The 22,500-nt window shown below is 39.6% G+C and overlaps 2 protein-coding genes across 3 annotated transcripts in view; both read left to right on the top strand.

The window, feature by feature from the left end:
- pomca (proopiomelanocortin a) overlaps positions 1 to 1,074 on the top strand; it is a 3,334-nt gene extending 2,260 nt beyond the window's left edge. The window contains exon 3 of the mRNA XM_060050986.1: positions 503 to 1,074. Coding sequence (XP_059906969.1) covers positions 503 to 1,030 — 528 coding nt within the window. The 3' untranslated portion in view covers positions 1,031 to 1,074. The remainder of the gene's footprint in view (positions 1 to 502) is intronic.
- The window catches only part of pcid2 (PCI domain containing 2), a 40,354-nt gene that overhangs the window by 5,529 nt on the left and 12,325 nt on the right, over positions 1 to 22,500 (top strand). The window contains exons 1-6 of one of the 2 annotated variants that reach the window (XM_060050984.1): positions 2,496 to 2,657; positions 3,881 to 3,931; positions 20,248 to 20,337; positions 20,646 to 20,719; positions 21,093 to 21,158; positions 21,918 to 21,959. In XM_060050984.1, the coding sequence (XP_059906967.1) occupies positions 2,511 to 2,657; positions 3,881 to 3,931; positions 20,248 to 20,337; positions 20,646 to 20,719; positions 21,093 to 21,158; positions 21,918 to 21,959 (470 nt within the window). In that variant the 5' untranslated portion in view covers positions 2,496 to 2,510. Of the gene's footprint in view, positions 1 to 2,495; positions 2,658 to 3,880; positions 3,932 to 20,247; positions 20,338 to 20,645; positions 20,720 to 21,092; positions 21,159 to 21,917; positions 21,960 to 22,500 lie in introns of those variants that run through there. The other variant, XM_060050985.1, reaches the window with a different exon arrangement.

Raw genomic sequence — 22,500 nt, 5'->3', positions numbered from 1 at the left:
CTCCTCTCCTCCCTCCTCCTCTCCTCTCTCCTCCTCTCCTTTCCGCCTCCTCTCTCCTCCTCACCTCTCTCCTCCTCTCCTCTCCCCTCTCCTCCTCCTCCCCTCTCCCCCCTCTTTCCTCCCTCCTCCTCCTCTCCCCACCTCTCTCCTCCTCTCCTCCCCTCCTCCCTCCTCCTCCCCTCTCCTCCTCTCATCTCCTCCTCTCCTCCCCTCTCCTCCTCTCCTCTCTTACTCTCCTCTCCTCCCCTCTCCTCTCCTCCTCCTCTCCTCCCTCCTCTCCTCTCCTCTCCTCCTCTTCTCCCTCCTCCTCCTCCTCCCCTCTCCTCTCCTCTCCTCCTCCTCCTCCTCCTCCTCCTCCTCCTCCTCTCCTCTCCTCTCCTCCCCTCCTCTCCTCCTCCTCCTCCCCTCTCCTCTCCTCTCCTCCCTCCTCCTCCTCTCCTCCTCTCCTCCCCTCCTCCTCTCCTCTCCTCCCCTCCTCTCCTCCTCTCCTCTCCTCCCCTAGGAATGTATCCAGCTGTGTCGGTCCGACCTGACAGAGGAGACGCCCCTCTTCCCGGGCGACGCCCACCTGCAGCCCCTCCTCCTGCCGGAGCCCGACTCCAGCCCACCCTTCTCGCGCTCCCCCTCCTCCCCCCTCTCCTTCTCCTCCTCCCTGCTCCTCCCCGGGGGGGGGGCGCGCCCGGCTAAGCGCTCCTACTCCATGGAGCATTTCCGCTGGGGCAAACCGGTGGGCCGCAAGAGGCGCCCCATCAAGGTGTTCACCTCCTCCTCCTCCTCCTCTCCCCCGCCCGGCCCTGACGACTCCTCCGAGGGCTTCCCCGGCGAGATGAGGAGGGAGCTGGGCAACGAGGCGCTGGAGGAGGTGAAGAAGGACGGCTACAAGATGAAGCACTTCCGCTGGGGCTCCCCGCTGCCCAGCAAGCGGTACGGAGGGTTCATGAAGAGCTGGAGGGAGGAGGAGCGCGGGCAGGGTCCCCTGATCACACTGTTCAGGAACCTCATCAACAAGGAGCAGCAGCCCGACGCCTAGGGGGGAGAGGGGGGAGAGGGGGGAGAGAGGGGGGAGGAGGAGCGCGGCCAGGGTCCCCTGATCACACTGTTCAGGAACCTCATCAACAAGGAGCAGCAGCCCGACGCCTAGGGGGGAGAGGGGGGAGAGGGGGGAGAAGGGGGAGAGAGGGGAGAGGAGGATAGAAGGACTCAAACATGCTCAGTGAAAGCAGAAAACATGTTTTATTCAGCATGTGTTCATACCTGTAAATTAAAGTCTGTTTGCAAACAAAAGACGCCTCAGTCTGTCTGTCTCTCTGCCTGTCTGTCTGTCTCTCTGCCTGTCTGTCTGCCTGTCTGTCTGTCTGTCTGTCTGTCTGTCTGTCTGTCTGCCTGTCTGTCTGCCTGTCTGTCTCTCTGCTTGTCTGTCTGCCTGTCTGTCTGTCTGTCTGTCTGTCTGCCTGTCTGTCTGTCTGTCTGTCTGTCTGTCTGTCTGTCTGTCTGTCTGTCTGTCTGTCTGCCTGTCTGTCTGTCTTTCTGCCTTTCTGTCTGTCTGTTATAATAAATAATAGAGATTCAGTCCGTTTCTTACACAGAAATAAGATCAGGAGTTTCTCATTTCCCCGTTCATCGTATTCACAGCAGACCCTTGACCTATGACCTCTGACATGTGACCCCTGACCTCTGGTGCAGACTGGAACTTCCGTCTGGGTCCTGAGACGAAGAGGACCGGTCTCAGGACCTGCTGTCTGTCTGTGAAGACCCTGCCAGCAGGTTCCGGTCAGTTCAGTTCAGTTCAGTTCAGTTTATTTGTCATTGTTACAGGATAACAATGAAATGTTGATAGAGCAAAACTCAGACAAGCATTTCATTTAGGCCCCGTCCACACAGAGCCGATACGGGCGAAAACTATCTGGTTTCGTTTTATGCGGTTCAGGAATATCTCTGTCAAGACGGAGTCATTGCGAAACCGCTTCGAGCTGTAGAAACCCTGTCGTAAATATTCAAGGCGCTGGTTCTCCACAGAAAAAGTGGAGCGCATCAAGCCTGCGCGCTGCATACAAACATTCAGTCACGAGGAGATTCAACCTTTTAAATTGAGCAGAAATACTTTTTAATGTAAAGTTAGCAATTAAATTTGGCAGGGGCCTTCATTTAAAGCTACAAAAAGAATACAAATAAAATAATAAACAAAGAATTCAACGCAACTCTGACGTCCCCCAGCTGGCGGGGGGGGGGCTTATGACGTCATCGTTTGCGTTTCAGACGTCCACCCGAATCCGCGGTTTCACCCAAAAAAAATTCGTGTGGACGGGGCCTAACAGGGCAGGGTTGGGGGTTCAAGTCCCAGTAGTGACTCAGTGGTCGAGCAAGGCACCAACACTGCTGGTTCTACTCACTGTGACTCAGTAATAAAGCAATAAAAAAGACACGTATAAAATAACATTGAAGCGTCTAGAACAAATCAATAATGGAAATAAAAGACAACCGAAATGAAAAGCAAAATATTATCTTAAAGAATGAAAGCGAAGACCCATGTTGACCAGCAGAGCGCGGCAGCGGCTCAGAGGAGGAAGAAGCCTCCGAGGACCGGAAGCGCTTCTTTGTGCGTCGAGAAAAACATTCCCCCGCGTGCTTCACTCGTCAACAACAAGGAGACCAACACGGTAAACTTTATTATATTTATATAGATATATCAACATTATGCATGTTATAGTCATGTTTTTATTTTATTGAACTTTTATGTATTCAGGGAAGGCCATTGAGAGCAGCCTGCCGTGATTACATCATTGAAATTAAAACAGAAACACAAATGCACAATAGATAAAATAGTTGAACAACCAGAGCAACATTTCCATTCATATTAATAATACATACAAATAGTACAAATAAATTTTACAACACAATGGGACATTAAGAACCATATTGAAAACACCAGAGTTTTCTTCCTGAGTTGCTTGGTGGATTGACCTAACGTCTGATGATATGATGGTGAAGCATTGAAGATTTATAGATTCATGTGTCCTGGTAATAACGAGACGCCTCGTCGCTGAGAACGTTCACGCTTACGCGTGTACCCGACAGCCACAGTTCGTGTGCACTGCGGTAGGAATCTAAAAGTTCTTCGCAGCAGGGTTTTTTTTATCCGATAATAAACAGTAAGAACTAAACAGAACTTAGTAGGATCAGTTTCAAGTTTGCACGCCTTTATTTCCACGTAGCCTATCACCTACTATCCTTTAGCTTTTATTTATGAGAAGCACATTGTATTGCCACTGTATGGAAGGCTACGCTTGCCCTTATCTAGAGCTGGTTTACCAGTACACAACGTTTAACAAGTGTTCAACAACGATGCCAACAGACGGTTTCAACGTCAATCAATACTAAAGTATGTGATATGATGGTTGATTCTTTTATATGAAGTGCAACTTTCATGTTCTGCCATGTAACTGTGACTTGTCCAATCAAATGACTTGGTCAGAACTAACCGTAAAGGAACAAATCAATATAACATGCACTATAACATAACATGTAGGCCTATGTGTTATGTTATAGTAGCATGTAGGCCTATATGTTATGTTATAGTGATATTTTCGGCCTATTTGTTATGTTATACTAGCATGTTGGCCTATATGTTATGTTATAGTGATATTTTCGGCCTATTTGTTATGTTATACTAGCATGTAGGCCTAGATGCTATGTTTATGTGATTTTTAGGCCTATATGTTATAGTAATATGTAGACCTATATGTTACGTTGTAGTGATATGTAGGCCTATATGTTATAGTGATATGTAGGTATATATATGTTATGTTATGGTAATATGTATACCTATGTTTTAGTAATATGTTGTATTTTATTAACATGTACAAATTCTACTGTGCTGCAGGTTGAGGGGATCAACATGGCTCACATCACTATTAACCAGTATCTACAACAGGTAAACATCACTATTAACCAGTCACAGGTAAACATCACTATTAACCAGTATCTACAACAGGTAAACATCACTATTAACCAGTATCTACAACAGGTAAACATCACTATTAACCAGTCACAGGTAAACATCACTATTAACCAGTATCTACAACAGGTAAACATCACTATTAACCAGTATCTACAACAGGTAAACATCACTATTAACCAGTCACAGGTAAACATCACTATTAACCAGTATCTACAACAGGTAAACATCACTATTAACCAGTCACAGGTAAACATCACTATTAACCAGTATCTACAACAGGTAAACATCACTATTAACCAGTCACAGGTAAACATCACTATTAACCAGTATCTACAACAGGTAAACATCACTATTAACCAGTCACAGGTAAACATCACTATTAACCAGTATCTACAACAGGTAAACATCACTATTAACCAGTCACAGGTTAACATCACTATTAACCAGTATCTACAACAGGTAAACATCACTATTAACCAGTATCTACAACAGGTAAACATCAGTATTAACCAGTCACAGGTAAACATCACTATTAACCAGTATCTACAACAGGTAAACATCAGTATTAACCAGTATCTACAACAGGTAAACATCACTATTAACCAGTATCTACAACAGGTAAACATCACTATTAACCAGTCACAGGTAAACATCAGTATTAACCAGTATCTACAACAGGTAAACATCACTATTAACCAGTATCTACAACAGGTAAACATCACTATTAACCAGTATCTACAACAGGTAAACATCACTATTAACCAGTCACAGGTAAACATCACTATTAACCAGTATCTACAACAGGTAAACATCACTATTAACCAGTCACAGGTAAACATCACTATTAACCAGTATCTACAACAGGTAAACATCACTATTAACCAGTCACAGGTAAACATCACTATTAACCAGTATCTACAACAGGTAAACATCACTATTAACCAGTATCTACAACAGGTAAACATCACTATTAACCAGTCACAGGTAAACATCACTATTAACCAGTATCTACAACAGGTAAACATCACTATTAACCAGTCACAGGTAAACATCACTATTAACCAGTATCTACAACAGGTAAACATCACTATTAACCAGTCACAGGTTAACATCACTATTAACCAGTATCTACAACAGGTAAACATCACTATTAACCAGTCACAGGTAAACATCACTATTAACCAGTATCTACAACAGGTAAACATCACTATTAACCAGTCACAGGTAAACATCACTATTAACCAGTATCTACAACAGGTAAACATCAGTATTAACCAGTCACAGGTAAACATCACTATTAACCAGTCACAGGTAAACATCACTATTAACCAGTATCTACAACAGGTAAACATCACTATTAACCAGTCACAGGTAAACATCACTATTAACCAGTATCTACAACAGGTAAACATCACTATTAACCAGTCACAGGTAAACATCACTATTAACCAGTATCTACAACAGGTAAACATCACTATTAACCAGTATCTACAACAGGTAAACATCACTATTAACCAGTCACAGGTAAACATCACTATTAACCAGTATCTACAACAGGTAAACATCACTATTAACCAGTCACAGGTAAACATCACTATTAACCAGTATCTACAACAGGTAAACATCACTATTAACCAGTATCTACAACAGGTAAACATCACTATTAACCAGTATCTACAACAGGTAAACATCACTATTAACCAGTCACAGGTTAACATCACTATTAACCAGTATCTACAACAGGTAAACATCACTATTAACCAGTATCTACAACAGGTAAACATCACTATTAACCAGTATCTACAACAGGTAAACATCACTATTAACCAGTATCTACAACAGGTAAACATCACTATTAACCAGTATCTACAACAGGTAAACATCACTATTAACCAGTATCTACAACAGGTAAACATCACTATTAACCAGTATCTACAACAGGTAAACATCACTATTAACCAGTCACAGGTAAACATCACTATTAACCAGTATCTACAACAGGTAAACATCACTATTAACCAGTATCTACAACAGGTAAACATCACTATTAACCAGTCACAGGTAAACATCACTATTAACCAGTATCTACAACAGGTAAACATCACTATTAACCAGTCACAGGTAAACATCACTATTAACCAGTATCTACAACAGGTAAACATCACTATTAACCAGTCACAGGTAAACATCACTATTAACCAGTATCTACAACAGGTAAACATCACTATTAACCAGTATCTACAACAGGTAAACATCACTATTAACCAGTATCTACAACAGGTAAACATCACTATTAACCAGTATCTACAACAGGTAAACATCACTATTAACCAGTATCTACAACAGGTAAACATCACTATTAACCAGTCACAGGTAAACATCACTATTAACCAGTATCTACAACAGGTAAACATCACTATTAACCAGTATCTACAACAGGTAAACATCACTATTAACCAGTATCTACAACAGGTAAACATCACTATTAACCAGTATCTACAACAGGTAAACATCACTATTAACCAGTCACAGGTAAACATCACTATTAACCAGTATCTACAACAGGTAAACATCACTATTAACCAGTCACAGGTAAACATCACTATTAACCAGTATCTACAACAGGTAAACATCACTATTAACCAGTCACAGGTAAACATCACTATTAACCAGTATCTACAACAGGTAAACATCACTATTAACCAGTCACAGGTAAACATCACTATTAACCAGTATCTACAACAGGTAAACATCACTATTAACCAGTATCTACAACAGGTAAACATCACTATTAACCAGTCACAGGTAAACATCACTATTAACCAGTATCTACAACAGGTAAACATCACTATTAACCAGTATCTACAACAGGTAAACATCACTATTAACCAGTCACAGGTTAACATCACTATTAACCAGTATCTACAACAGGTAAACATCACTATTAACCAGTATCTACAACAGGTAAACATCAGTATTAACCAGTCACAGGTAAACATCACTATTAACCAGTATCTACAACAGGTAAACATCACTATTAACCAGTCACAGGTAAACATCACTATTAACCAGTATCTACAACAGGTAAACATCACTATTAACCAGTATCTACAACAGGTAAACATCACTATTAACCAGTATCTACAACAGGTAAACATCACTATTAACCAGTCACAGGTAAACATCACTATTAACCAGTATCTACAACAGGTAAACATCACTATTAACCAGTCACAGGTAAACATCACTATTAACCAGTATCTACAACAGGTAAACATCACTATTAACCAGTATCTACAACAGGTAAACATCACTATTAACCAGTCACAGGTAAACATCACTATTAACCAGTATCTACAACAGGTAAACATCACTATTAACCAGTCACAGGTAAACATCACTATTAACCAGTATCTACAACAGGTAAACATCACTATTAACCAGTCACAGGTAAACATCACTATTAACCAGTATCTACAACAGGTAAACATCACTATTAACCAGTATCTACAACAGGTAAACATCACTATTAACCAGTATCTACAACAGGTAAACATCACTATTAACCAGTCACAGGTTAACATCACTATTAACCAGTATCTACAACAGGTAAACATCACTATTAACCAGTCACAGGTAAACATCACTATTAACCAGTCACAGGTAAACATCACTATTAACCAGTATCTACAACAGGTAAACATCACTATTAACCAGTCACAGGTAAACATCACTATTAACCAGTATCTACAACAGGTAAACATCACTATTAACCAGTCACAGGTAAACATCACTATTAACCAGTATCTACAACAGGTAAACATCACTATTAACCAGTCACAGGTTAACATCACTATTAACCAGTATCTACAACAGGTAAACATCACTATTAACCAGTCACAGGTAAACATCACTATTAACCAGTATCTACAACAGGTAAACATCAGTATTAACCAGTATCTACAACAGGTAAACATCACTATTAACCAGTCACAGGTAAACATCACTATTAACCAGTATCTACAACAGGTAAACATCACTATTAACCAGTCACAGGTTAACATCACTATTAACCAGTATCTACAACAGGTAAACATCACTATTAACCAGTATCTACAACAGGTAAACATCACTATTAACCAGTATCTACAACAGGTAAACATCACTATTAACCAGTATCTACAACAGGTAAACATCACTATTAACCAGTATCTACAACAGGTAAACATCACTATTAACCAGTATCTACAACAGGTAAACATCACTATTAACCAGTATCTACAACAGGTAAACATCACTATTAACCAGTCACAGGTAAACATCACTATTAACCAGTATCTACAACAGGTAAACATCAGTATTAACCAGTATCTACAACAGGTAAACATCAGTATTAACCAGTATCTACAACAGGTAAACATCACTATTAACCAGTCACAGGTAAACATCAGTATTAACCAGTATCTACAACAGGTAAACATCAGTATTAACCAGTATCTACAACAGGTAAACATCACTATTAACCAGTATCTACAACAGGTAAACATCACTATTAACCAGTATCTACAACAGGTAAACATCACTATTAACCAGTCACAGGTAAACATCACTATTAACCAGTATCTACAACAGGTAAACATCACTATTAACCAGTCACAGGTAAACATCACTATTAACCAGTATCTACAACAGGTAAACATCACTATTAACCAGTATCTACAACAGGTAAACATCACTATTAACCAGTCACAGGTAAACATCACTATTAACCAGTCACAGGTAAACATCACTATTAACCAGTATCTACAACAGGTAAACATCACTATTAACCAGTCACAGGTAAACATCACTATTAACCAGTATCTACAACAGGTAAACATCACTATTAACCAGTATCTACAACAGGTAAACATCACTATTAACCAGTATCTACAACAGGTAAACATCACTATTAACCAGTATCTACAACAGGTAAACATCACTATTAACCAGTCACAGGTAAACATCACTATTAACCAGTATCTACAACAGGTAAACATCACTATTAACCAGTCACAGGTAAACATCACTATTAACCAGTATCTACAACAGGTAAACATCACTATTAACCAGTATCTACAACAGGTAAACATCACTATTAACCAGTATCTACAACAGGTAAACATCACTATTAACCAGTCACAGGTAAACATCACTATTAACCAGTATCTACAACAGGTAAACATCACTATTAACCAGTCACAGGTAAACATCACTATTAACCAGTATCTACAACAGGTAAACATCACTATTAACCAGTCACAGGTAAACATCAGTATTAACCAGTATCTACAACAGGTAAACATCACTATTAACCAGTATCTACAACAGGTAAACATCACTATTAACCAGTATCTACAACAGGTAAACATCACTATTAACCAGTATCTACAACAGGTAAACATCACTATTAACCAGTCACAGGTTAACATCACTATTAACCAGTATCTACAACAGGTAAACATCACTATTAACCAGTCACAGGTAAACATCACTATTAACCAGTATCTACAACAGGTAAACATCACTATTAACCAGTATCTACAACAGGTAAACATCACTATTAACCAGTCACAGGTTAACATCACTATTAACCAGTATCTACAACAGGTAAACATCACTATTAACCAGTATCTACAACAGGTAAACATCACTATTAACCAGTATCTACAACAGGTAAACATCACTATTAACCAGTATCTACAACAGGTAAACATCACTATTAACCAGTATCTACAACAGGTAAACATCACTATTAACCAGTATCTACAACAGGTAAACATCACTATTAACCAGTCACAGGTAAACATCACTATTAACCAGTATCTACAACAGGTAAACATCAGTATTAACCAGTATCTACAACAGGTAAACATCACTATTAACCAGTATCTACAACAGGTAAACATCACTATTAACCAGTATCTACAACAGGTAAACATCACTATTAACCAGTATCTACAACAGGTAAACATCACTATTAACCAGTATCTACAACAGGTAAACATCACTATTAACCAGTCACAGGTAAACATCACTATTAACCAGTATCTACAACAGGTAAACATCACTATTAACCAGTATCTACAACAGGTAAACATCACTATTAACCAGTCACAGGTAAACATCACTATTAACCAGTATCTACAACAGGTAAACATCACTATTAACCAGTATCTACAACAGGTAAACATCACTATTAACCAGTATCTACAACAGGTAAACATCACTATTAACCAGTCACAGGTAAACATCAGTATTAACCAGTATCTACAACAGGTAAACATCACTATTAACCAGTCACAGGTAAACATCACTATTAACCAGTATCTACAACAGGTAAACATCAGTATTAACCAGTCACAGGTAAACATCACTATTAACCAGTATCTACAACAGGTAAACATCACTATTAACCAGTCACAGGTAAACATCACTATTAACCAGTATCTACAACAGGTAAACATCACTATTAACCAGTATCTACAACAGGTAAACATCACTATTAACCAGTATCTACAACAGGTAAACATCACTATTAACCAGTCACAGGTAAACATCACTATTAACCAGTATCTACAACAGGTAAACATCACTATTAACCAGTCACAGGTAAACATCACTATTAACCAGTATCTACAACAGGTAAACATCACTATTAACCAGTATCTACAACAGGTAAACATCACTATTAACCAGTCACAGGTAAACATCACTATTAACCAGTATCTACAACAGGTAAACATCACTATTAACCAGTATCTACAACAGGTAAACATCACTATTAACCAGTATCTACAACAGGTAAACATCACTATTAACCAGTATCTACAACAGGTAAACATCACTATTAACCAGTATCTACAACAGGTAAACATCACTATTAACCAGTATCTACAACAGGTAAACATCACTATTAACCAGTCACAGGTAAACATCACTATTAACCAGTATCTACAACAGGTAAACATCAGTATTAACCAGTATCTACAACAGGTAAACATCACTATTAACCAGTATCTACAACAGGTAAACATCACTATTAACCAGTATCTACAACAGGTAAACATCACTATTAACCAGTCACAGGTAAACATCACTATTAACCAGTATCTACAACAGGTAAACATCACTATTAACCAGTCACAGGTAAACATCACTATTAACCAGTATCTACAACAGGTAAACATCACTATTAACCAGTATCTACAACAGGTAAACATCACTATTAACCAGTATCTACAACAGGTAAACATCACTATTAACCAGTATCTACAACAGGTAAACATCACTATTAACCAGTCACAGGTAAACATCACTATTAACCAGTATCTACAACAGGTAAACATCACTATTAACCAGTATCTACAACAGGTAAACATCACTATTAACCAGTCACAGGTAAACATCACTATTAACCAGTATCTACAACAGGTAAACATCACTATTAACCAGTATCTACAACAGGTAAACATCACTATTAACCAGTATCTACAACAGGTAAACATCACTATTAACCAGTATCTACAACAGGTAAACATCACTATTAACCAGTCACAGGTAAACATCACTATTAACCAGTATCTACAACAGGTAAACATCACTATTAACCAGTCACAGGTAAACATCACTATTAACCAGTATCTACAACAGGTAAACATCACTATTAACCAGTATCTACAACAGGTAAACATCACTATTAACCAGTATCTACAACAGGTAAACATCACTATTAACCAGTATCTACAACAGGTAAACATCACTATTAACCAGTCACAGGTAAACATCACTATTAACCAGTATCTACAACAGGTAAACATCACTATTAACCAGTATCTACAACAGGTAAACATCACTATTAACCAGTCACAGGTAAACATCACTATTAACCAGTATCTACAACAGGTAAACATCACTATTAACCAGTATCTACAACAGGTAAACATCACTATTAACCAGTATCTACAACAGGTAAACATCACTATTAACCAGTATCTACAACAGGTAAACATCACTATTAACCAGTCACAGGTAAACATCACTATTAACCAGTATCTACAACAGGTAAACATCACTATTAACCAGTCACAGGTAAACATCACTATTAACCAGTATCTACAACAGGTAAACATCAGTATTAACCAGTATCTACAACAGGTAAACATCACTATTAACCAGTATCTACAACAGGTAAACATCACTATTAACCAGTATCTACAACAGGTAAACATCACTATTAACCAGTATCTACAACAGGTAAACATCACTATTAACCAGTCACAGGTAAACATCACTATTAACCAGTATCTACAACAGGTAAACATCACTATTAACCAGTCACAGGTAAACATCACTATTAACCAGTATCTACAACAGGTAAACATCACTATTAACCAGTCACAGGTAAACATCACTATTAACCAGTATCTACAACAGGTAAACATCACTATTAACCAGTATCTACAACAGGTAAACATCACTATTAACCAGTCACAGGTAAACATCACTATTAACCAGTATCTACAACAGGTAAACATCACTATTAACCAGTCACAGGTAAACATCACTATTAACCAGTATCTACAACAGGTAAACATCACTATTAACCAGTCACAGGTAAACATCACTATTAACCAGTATCTACAACAGGTAAACATCACTATTAACCAGTATCTACAACAGGTAAACATCAGTATTAACCAGTCACAGGTAAACATCACTATTAACCAGTATCTACAACAGGTAAACATCACTATTAACCAGTATCTACAACAGGTAAACATCAGTATTAACCAGTATCTACAACAGGTAAACATCACTATTAACCAGTCACAGGTAAACATCACTATTAACCAGTATCTACAACAGGTAAACATCACTATTAACCAGTCACAGGTAAACATCACTATTAACCAGTATCTACAACAGGTAAACATCACTATTAACCAGTCACAGGTAAACATCACTATTAACCAGTATCTACAACAGGTAAACATCACTATTAACAGGTAAACATCACTATTAACAGGTAAACACCACTATTAACTAGTACCAGGTTAACATCACTATTAACCAGTATCTCCAACAGGTAAACATCACTATTAACCAGTCACAGGTAAACATCACTATTAACCAGTCACAGGTAAACACCACTATTAACCAGTACCAGGTTAACATCACTATTAACCCGTGCCAGGTAAACATCACTATTAACCAGTCACAGGTAAACATCACTATTAACCAGTGCCAGGTAAACACCACTATTAACCAGTACCAGGTTAACATCACTATTAACCCGTGCCAGGTAAACACCATTATTAACCAGTCACAGGTAAACATCACTATTAACCAGTGCCAGGTAAACACCACTATTAACCAGTCACAGGTAAACATCACTATTAACCAGTGCCAGGTAAACATCACTATTAACCAGTACCAGGTTAACATCACTATTAACCAGTCACATCAGTATTAACGAGTATTTACAACACTGTTATTGGTGTGTTATTAACATGTATTGACGTGTTTTATTGACGTGTATTAGTCTTTTATTGATGTATATGAGTGTTATTAACATGTATTGGTGTTTTATGGATGTGTGTTATTAGTGTGTTGTTGATGTGTATTACAGTTACTAACGTGAATTAGTGTTAACATGTATTAGTGTTTTATTGATGTGTATTAGTTAGTGCGGTCAGTTTAACGCGTTATTAACAGCGGTAAAGTAAACAAAATGTTAACGGCGTTTATTTTCTTATTGCGCGATTAACGCTCTTTTGGCTTCGCAAACTATATCGTTTTTTCACCTGCTGTCTAGCAACGACTAGTCACGTTAGAAAAACTACAACATCATACCGGATCTAGCTACACCGGAAACAAAACAACAAGCCCGGCGCATAAACTTGTTGGGACAAGCAAGGGTACGGAGTAGGGATCGAGCGATATATGATTTTTAAGACCGGTACGAATATTTTGTGATCTAAAAATCTGATATTCCGATATATCGGCCGATATATATATATATATATATATATATATATATATATATATATATATATATATATATATAAATAAAAAAAATCCAGAAACGCGCAACAAAACAAACACATTTCCCTAACATTGGTTATGAGTAGTTATCCTTTAAATCCTTTTCCCTCTCAGCTAACACGTAACAACAGCAAAACTGGACATGGTAGTCATGAATTAAGTCATGCTTGTCGTCTTTAGAGAATTGATGGGGATGTTCTTTTAATTGTTATTCAAGCAATGTATGTCTAGTGACAGTTGCCAACTTACCATGAACACACTTGCACACATGAACAACACCGATGATGTCCGTCGATCTCCGTCATTGACTCTGCCTAACTCTGGCTGAATCAGTGGGTTTGGGGCGTTAGAGTGCCCTCTGGTGGCGCTCTAACGCCATTAATATTCATTTATCGCCCATTATAAATGCCGATACTGAATAGTTTGAAAAATGCCTAATATCGGCCGATAGTATCGGCCTGCCGATATATCGGTAGGGCTCTAGTACGGAGTAGGGATCGACCGATAATCTGCATTTTGACGCATTAGATCTATATTCGCTAAACATATTTATTGGACGACATTCCTGAGATTCTAAGCTTTCAAATGGTGTATGACATGACAATCTCACTCAACTGAATGATGCCGAAAATTGACCCAGCATGTTGAGGGGGAAGGGGTGGTGTAACTAAAACTTGCCCGCCGGCGGGATTTGACGATTAAGTGGTTAAAGGCATTTAAATTAAGTTAAGTGTTGGAGTTTGTATCATTCAAAATTTTGACCCCAATATTTTCCCTATTTCTATAAATTAATATCGGCTCCAAATATCGGTTATCGGCCCCCTTGACTACTAATAATCGGTATCGGTATCGGCCCTGAAAAAAACATATCGGTCTATCTCTAGTACGGAGCGGGTGAAAAACTCCTTAAAAGTGTGTGTGTGTTTGCGTGTCACTCTGTTCGAGCCTGCACGAGACTTCAATCTTGTCATTAGCTGTTACGTCTTTCTGACCAATCGCAGTTCAAGGCCCACCTGGGCTGTACCACTTCGGGAGGGGCCGCCCAGTTACTCCCCTCTAGCCAAAATGGTTGCGACGTTGACAGTTTGTGAGTGTTACGTCTGTTGAGTGAGTGAGAGGTTGCGGGCGCACAGCTCAGGCTGCCGGACGGCGCTGCAAGGAACTTTTATGTGTGTGTGTGTGTGTGTGTGTGTGTGTGTGTGTGTGTGTGTGTGTGTGTGTGTGTGTGTGTGTGTGTGTGTGTGTGTGTGTGTGTGTGTGTGTGTGTGTGTGTGTGTGTGTGTGTGTGTGTGTGTTGGCATTATTGATTGCCTGGTAATGTGTATAGGCCTACGTAGGGCTGGGCGATATTGCAAAAAATATTATCACGATTATTTTTTCGATATCGATATTAATCACGATATATAATATTTAAAAAAAAATATATATATATACTGGTGTATATATACAGTGGGGCAAAAAAGTATTTAGTCAGCCACCAATTGTGCAAGTTCTCCCACTTAAAAAGATGAGAGAGGCCTGTAATTATTATTTTTTTTTTCATAGGTATACCTCAGCTATGAGAGACAAAATGAAAAAAAAATCCAGAAAATCACATTGTCTGATTTTTTTTTAAGAATTTATTTGCAAATTATGGTGGAAAATAAGTATTTGGTCACCTACAAATCAGCAAGATTTCTGGCTGTCACAGACCTGTAACTTCTTCTTTAAGAGGCTCCTCTGTCCTCCACTCGTTACCTGTATTAATGGCACCTGTTTGAACGCCTTATCAGTATAAAAGACACCTGTCCACAACCTCAAACAGTCACACTCCAAACTCCACTATGGCCAAGACCAAAGAGCTGTCAAAGGACACCAGAAACACAATTGTAGACCTGCCCAGGCTGGGAAGTCTGAATCTGCAATAGGTAAGCAGCTTGGTGTGAAGAAATCAACTGTGGGAGCAATTGTTAGGAAATGGAAGACATACAAGACCACTGATAATCTCCCTCGATCTGGGGCTCCACGCAAGATCTCACCCCGTGGGGTCAAAATGATCACAAGAACGGTGAACAAAAATCCCAGAACCACACGGGGGGACCTAGTGAATGACCTCCAGAGAGCTGGGACCAAAGTAACAAAGGCTACCATCACTAACACACTACGCCGCCAGGGACTCAAATCCTGCAGTGCCAGACGTGTCCCCCTGCTAAAGCCAGTGCATGTCCGGGCCCGTTTGAAGTTTGATAGAGAGCATTTAGATGATCCAGAACAGGATTGGGAGAATGTCATATGGTCAGATGAAACCAAAATATAACTTTTTGGTAAAAACTCAACTCGTCGTGTTTGGAGGAGAAAGAATGCTGAGTTGCATCCAAAGAACACCATACCTACAGTGAAGCATGGGGGTGGAAACATCATGCTTTGGGGCTGTTTTTCTGCCAAGGGACCAGGACGTCTGATCCGTGTGACGGAAAGAATGAATGGGGCCATGTATCGTGAGATTTTGAGTGAAAACCTCCTTCCATCAGCAAGGGCACTGAAGATGAAACGTGGCTGGGTCTTTCAGCATGACAATGACCCCAAACACACCGCCCGGGCAACGAAGGAGTGGCTTCGTAAGAAGCATTTCAAGGTCCTGGAGTGGCCTAGCCAGTCTCCAGATCTCAACCCCATAGAAAATCTTTGGAGGGAGTTGAAAGTCTGTGTTGCCCAGCGAAGGTCCAAAAACATCACTGCTCTAGAGGAGATCTGCATGGAGGAATGGGCCAAAATACCAGCAGCAGTGTGTGAAAACCTTGTAAAGACTTACAGAAAACGTTTGACCTCTGTCATTGCCAACAAAGGGCATGTAACAAAGTATTGAGATGACCTTTTGTTATTGACCAAATTATTATACTTATTTTCCAACATAAATGATTTTTTTTTTCATTTTGTCTCTCATAGCTGAGGTATACCTATGATAACAATTACAGGCCTCTCTCATCTTTTTAAGTGGGAGAACTTGCACAATTGGTGGCTGACTAAATACTTTTTTGCCCCACTGTATATATATATATTTCTCTTATTTTCATTGTTGTTGATTGTGTGTGTGTGTGTGTGTGTGTGTGTGTGTGTGTGTGTGTGTGTGTGTGTGTGTGTGTGTGTGTGTGTGTGTGTGTGTGTGTGTGTGTGTGTGTGTGTGTGTGTGTGTGTGTGTGTGTGTAAGCTCAAACATGCACCAGGGAATGGGCGTGTACTTAGGCATTAACCGCAAAACTGCGATCTGACTATTTTGTTTATTTCTGCCGCATTGGCTGTCAGGTAAATCCATATCAGAAATGTTAAATTTTAATATATATATTTATTAGGGATGCACCGAAATGAAAATTCTTGGCCGAAACCGAAACCGAATATACTGAAACAGTTGGCCGAAGGCCGAAACCAAATACCGAACCTGGCTTTTAATGTTTTTCTTTAATTTTGCTTACATTTTTCACCATTGCATAAATCAAACAATTAAATGTCCTTAATAAACTTTTTTGTCTTGCTTTTCTATAAAAAAAATCAATTACAAATTTGATACAAAATATTTATTCAATACTGAATGTTTTCTAACATTCCAGCAGACATTATAGCAAGAATTTAAGAACAATGTACCTTTAAATAAATGAGTAAAACGTTATTTTTTTTGTTTTTTATTTTTTAATAAAAATAAAATCGGTGTATTATGTTCAGCCTTTTTACTCCTTCGGCCGAAACCGAACATTATGTTTTGGGCCATTTTCGGCCGAACGGTGGCCGAATATTCGGTGCATCCCTAATATTTATTTTTTCATATCGAGCATTTATGTCTAATGCTTATCGTCGTAATCGACGTGAGATTTATCGCGATTAATAATCGTAATCAAGTTATCGCCCAGCCCTAGGCCTACGTACGGTAGCAATATTCATACTGGTTTAAATATTAAATGTTATAGTATTTCCCACCTTGCTGAGCAAGAGTTTTGTTCCAAATTTCAGTGATTGAAACAAATAAAAGCCCGGGCTATTGAAGTTTCACGGTTTTTCACTGTCATGCACCTACCCGATGTCAAGTGGACCGGGTTGAATTCACTGCGGGTCTCTCTTCTTATATCCGTCTTACCAAACATATTTTATTACTGTCCTTCTCAACACTCATCTCACTAAAAGGTTAGCAGCACGAAATCAAAGGGATATTTAGAATAGAAAAAAATGTGTGACTAATCGCGAGTTAACTATGACATTAATGCAATTAATCGCAATAAAATATTTAAATCGTTTGACAGCACTAGCATTAGTGTGTTATTGGTGTGTTGTTGATGTGTATTAGTGTTGCTAACATATATTAGTGTTACTTACGTGTATTAGTGTGTTAACGTGTTATTGGCCTGTATTAGTGTGTTAACGTGTTATTGGCCTGTATTAGTGTGTTGTTAACATGTTATTGGCCTGTATTAGTGTGTTAACGTGTTATTGGCCTGTATTAGTGTGTTGTTAACGTGTTATTGGCCTGTATTAGTGTGTTGTTAACGTGTTATTGGCCTGTATTAGTGTGTTGTTAACGTGTTATTGGCCTGTATTAGTGTGTTAACGTGTTATTGGCCTGTATTAGTGTGTTGTTAACGTGTTATTGGCCTGTATTAGTGTGTTAACATGTTATTGGCCTGTATTAGTGTGTTGTTAACGTGTTATTGGCCTGTATTAGTGTGTTGTTAACGTGTTATTGGCCTGTATTAGTGTGTTGTTAACGTGTTATTGGCCTGTATTAGTGTGTTAACGTGTTATTGGCCTGTATTAGTGTGTTGTTAACGTGTTATTGGCCTGTATTAGTGTGTTGTTAACGTGTTATTGGCCTGTATTAGTGTGTTGTTAACGTGTTATTGGCCTGTATTAGTGTGTTGTTAACGTGTTATTGGCCTGTATTAGTGTGTTGTTAACGTGTTATTGGCCTGTATTAGTGTGTTGTTAACGTGTTATTGGCCTGTATTAGTGTGTTGTTAACGTGTTATTGGCCTGTATTAGTGTGTTGTTAACGTGTTATTGGCCTGTATTAGTGTGTTGTTAACGTGTTATTGGCCTGTATTAGTGTGTTGTTAACGTGTTATTGGCCTGTATTAGTGTGTTGTTAACGTGTTATTGGCCTGTATTAGTGTGTTGTTAACGTGTTATTGGCCTGTATTAGTGTGTTGTTAACGTGTTATTGGCCTGTATTAGTGTGTTGTTAACGTGTTATTAACCTGTATTAGTGTGTTGTTAACGTGTTATTGGCCTGTATTAGTGTGTTGTTAACGTGTTATTGGCCTGTATTAGTGTGTTGTTAACGTGTTATTGGCCTGTATTAGTGTGTTGTTAACGTGTTATTGGCCTGTATTAGTGTGTTGTTAACGTGTTATTAACCTGTATTAGTGTGTTGTTAACGTGTTATTGGCCTGTATTAGTGTGTTGTTAACGTGTTATTGGCCTGTATTAGTGTGTTGTTAACGTGTTATTGGCCTGTATTAGTGTGTTGTTAACGTGTTATTGGCCTGTATTAGTGTGTTAACGTGTTATTGGCCTGTATTAGTGTGTTGTTAACGTGTTATTAACCTGTATTAGTGTGTTGTTAACGTGTTATTGGCCTGTATTAGTGTGTTGTTAACGTGTTATTGGCCTGTATTAGTGTGTTGTTAACGTGTTATTGGCCTGTATTAGTGTGTTGTTAACGTGTTATTGGCCTGTATTAGTGTGTTGTTAACGTGTTATTGGCCTGTATTAGTGTGTTGTTAACGTGTTATTGGCCTGTATTAGTGTGTTGTTAACGTGTTATTGGCCTGTATTAGTGTGTTGTTAACGTGTTATTGGCCTGTATTAGTGTGTTGTTAACGTGTTATTGGCCTGTATTAGTGTGTTGTTAACGTGTTATTGGCCTGTATTAGTGTGTTGTTAACGTGTTATTGGCCTGTATTAGTGTGTTGTTAACGTGTTATTAACCTGTATTAGTGTGTTGTTAACGTGTTATTAACCTGTATTAGTGTGTTGTTAACGTGTTATTGGCCTGTATTAGTGTGTTGTTAACGTGTTATTGGCCTGTATTAGTGTGTTGTTAACGTGTTATTGGCCTGTATTAGTGTGTTGTTAACGTGTTATTAACCTGTATTAGTGTGTTGTTAACGTGTTATTGGCCTGTATTAGTGTTGTCAAAGTGTTACTAATGAGTAGTTCAATGTTCTTGTGTTCTCCAGGTGTATGAGGCACTAGATAACCACGAGGGCTCCTTCTGTGCTGAGCTGCTGTCCTTCAAACACCCCCATGTGGCCAACCCCCGACTACAGGTACCTGACCCCTGACCTTTACCTCTTATATCTGACCTCTAACCCCAGACCCCTGGACTCATACAGAGCCCCTGTGGGGGCGGGGCCTCCTGTGCAGGGGCGGGGCCTCCTGTGCAGGGGCGGGGCCTCCGGTGTAGGGGCGGGGCCTCCGGTTTAGGGGCGGGGCCTCCGGTTTAGGGGAGGGACCTCCGGTGTAGGGGCGGTGTAAACCTGCCCTCACCCTTGGTGCTCCTCACTCCTTCCTGTCATGTGCTCCTCACTCCTTCCTGTCATGTGATCCTCACTCCTTCCTGTCATGTGATCCTCAGCTGCCCAATCCTGAGGACAAGTGCCAGCAGGTCCTAGAGCCGCCGTACGACGAGATGGTGGCTGCACACCTGAGGTAGGTCAGAGGTCACCTGCGGTAGGTCACCTGAGGTAGGTCAGAGGTCGCCTGCGGCAGGTCAGAGGTCACCTGAGGTAGGTCAGAGGTCGCCTGAGGTAGGTCAGAGGTCACCTGCGGTAGTTCAGAGGTCACCTGAGGTAGGTCAGAGGTCGCCTGAGGTAGGTCAGAGGTCGCCTGAGGTAGGTCAGAGGTCGCCTGAGGTAGGTCAGAGGTCACCTGAGGCAGGTCACCTGTAGTTCAGAGGTCACCTGAGGTAGGTCAGGTCAACTGAGGTAGGTCAGAGGTCGCCTGAGGTAGGTCAGAGGTCGCCTGAGGTCAGCCTCCAGGCGTGATGCTCGCTGTAATGTGTGTGTGTGTCTGTGTGTTCCAGGTGTACGTCCGCGGCTGCCAACCACGACTTCATAGAGGCCTACAAGTTCCAGACCCTGGTCGTCCAATATCCTCCTACGACATAGGTATAGGGTTAGGGTTAGGGCTCACCCTATATCTATATACTGTCTATATCTATATACTGTCTATGTCTATAGCTGTTCTAGATGTATATAGGTGATGTAGTGTATATATCTATAGCTGTTCTAGATGTATATAGGTGATGTAGTGTATACATCTATAGCTGTTCTAGATGTATATAGGTGATGTAGTGTATACATCTATAGCTGTTCTAGATGTATATAGGTGATGTAGTGTATACATCTATAGCTGTTCTAGATGTATATAGGTGATGTAGTGTATATATCTATAGCTGTTCTAGATGTATATAGGTGATGTAGTGTATACATCTATAGCTGTTCTAGATGTATATAGGTGATGTAGTGTATACATCTATAGCTGTTCTAGATGTATATAGGTGATGTAGTGTATACATCTATAGCTGTTCTAGATGTATATAGGTGATGTAGTGTATACATCTATAGCTGTTCTAGATGTGTATAGGTAATGTAGTGTATACATCTATAGCTGTTCTAGATGTATATAGGTGATGTAGTGTATATATCTATAGCTGTTCTAGATGTATATAGGTGATGTAGTGTATATATCTATAGCTGTTCTAGATGTATATAGGTGATGTAGTGTATACATCTATAGCTGTTCTAGATGTGTATAGGTAATGTAGTGTATACATCTATAGCTGTTCTAGATGTATATAGGTGATGTAGTGTATATATCTATACAGATGTATTCCTTAACGTTATACGTCCTTCCTGAAGGCCTTTCAGGCTCACAAAGAAGAGAACTGGTAAATACCTACCTGTCTATCTCTATCCGTGTGTCTCTCTGTCTACCTGTCTATCTCTATCCGTATGTCTCTTTATCTGTCTACCTGTCTATCTCTATCCGTATGTCTCTCTGACTACCTGTCTATCTCTATCCTTGTGTCTCTTTATCTGTCTACCTGTCTATCTCTATCCGTGTGTCTCTTTATCTGTCTACCTGTCTATCTCTATCCGTGTGTCTCTTTATCTGTCTACCTGTCTATCTCTATCCGTGTGTCTCTTTATCTGTCTACCTGTCTATCTCTATCCGTGTGTCTCTTTATCTGTCTACCTGTCTATCTCTATCCGTGTGTCTCTTTATCTGACTACCTGTCTATCTCTATCCGTGTGTCTCTTTATCTGTCTACCTGTCTATCTCTATCCGTATGTCTCTCTGACTACCTGTCTATCTCTATCCTTGTGTCTCTTTATCTGTCTACCTGTCTATCTCTATCCGTGTGTCTCTTTATCTGTCTACCTGTCTATCTCTATCCGTGTGTCTCTTTATCTGTCTACCTGTCTATC

Source organism: Gadus macrocephalus, chromosome 4 (assembly GCF_031168955.1).
Source record: "Gadus macrocephalus chromosome 4, ASM3116895v1".
NCBI lineage: Eukaryota > Metazoa > Chordata > Actinopteri > Gadiformes > Gadidae > Gadus > Gadus macrocephalus.
Note: the sequence above shows the minus strand (reverse complement) of the source record. Positions and strands in the feature narration are given on the sequence as shown.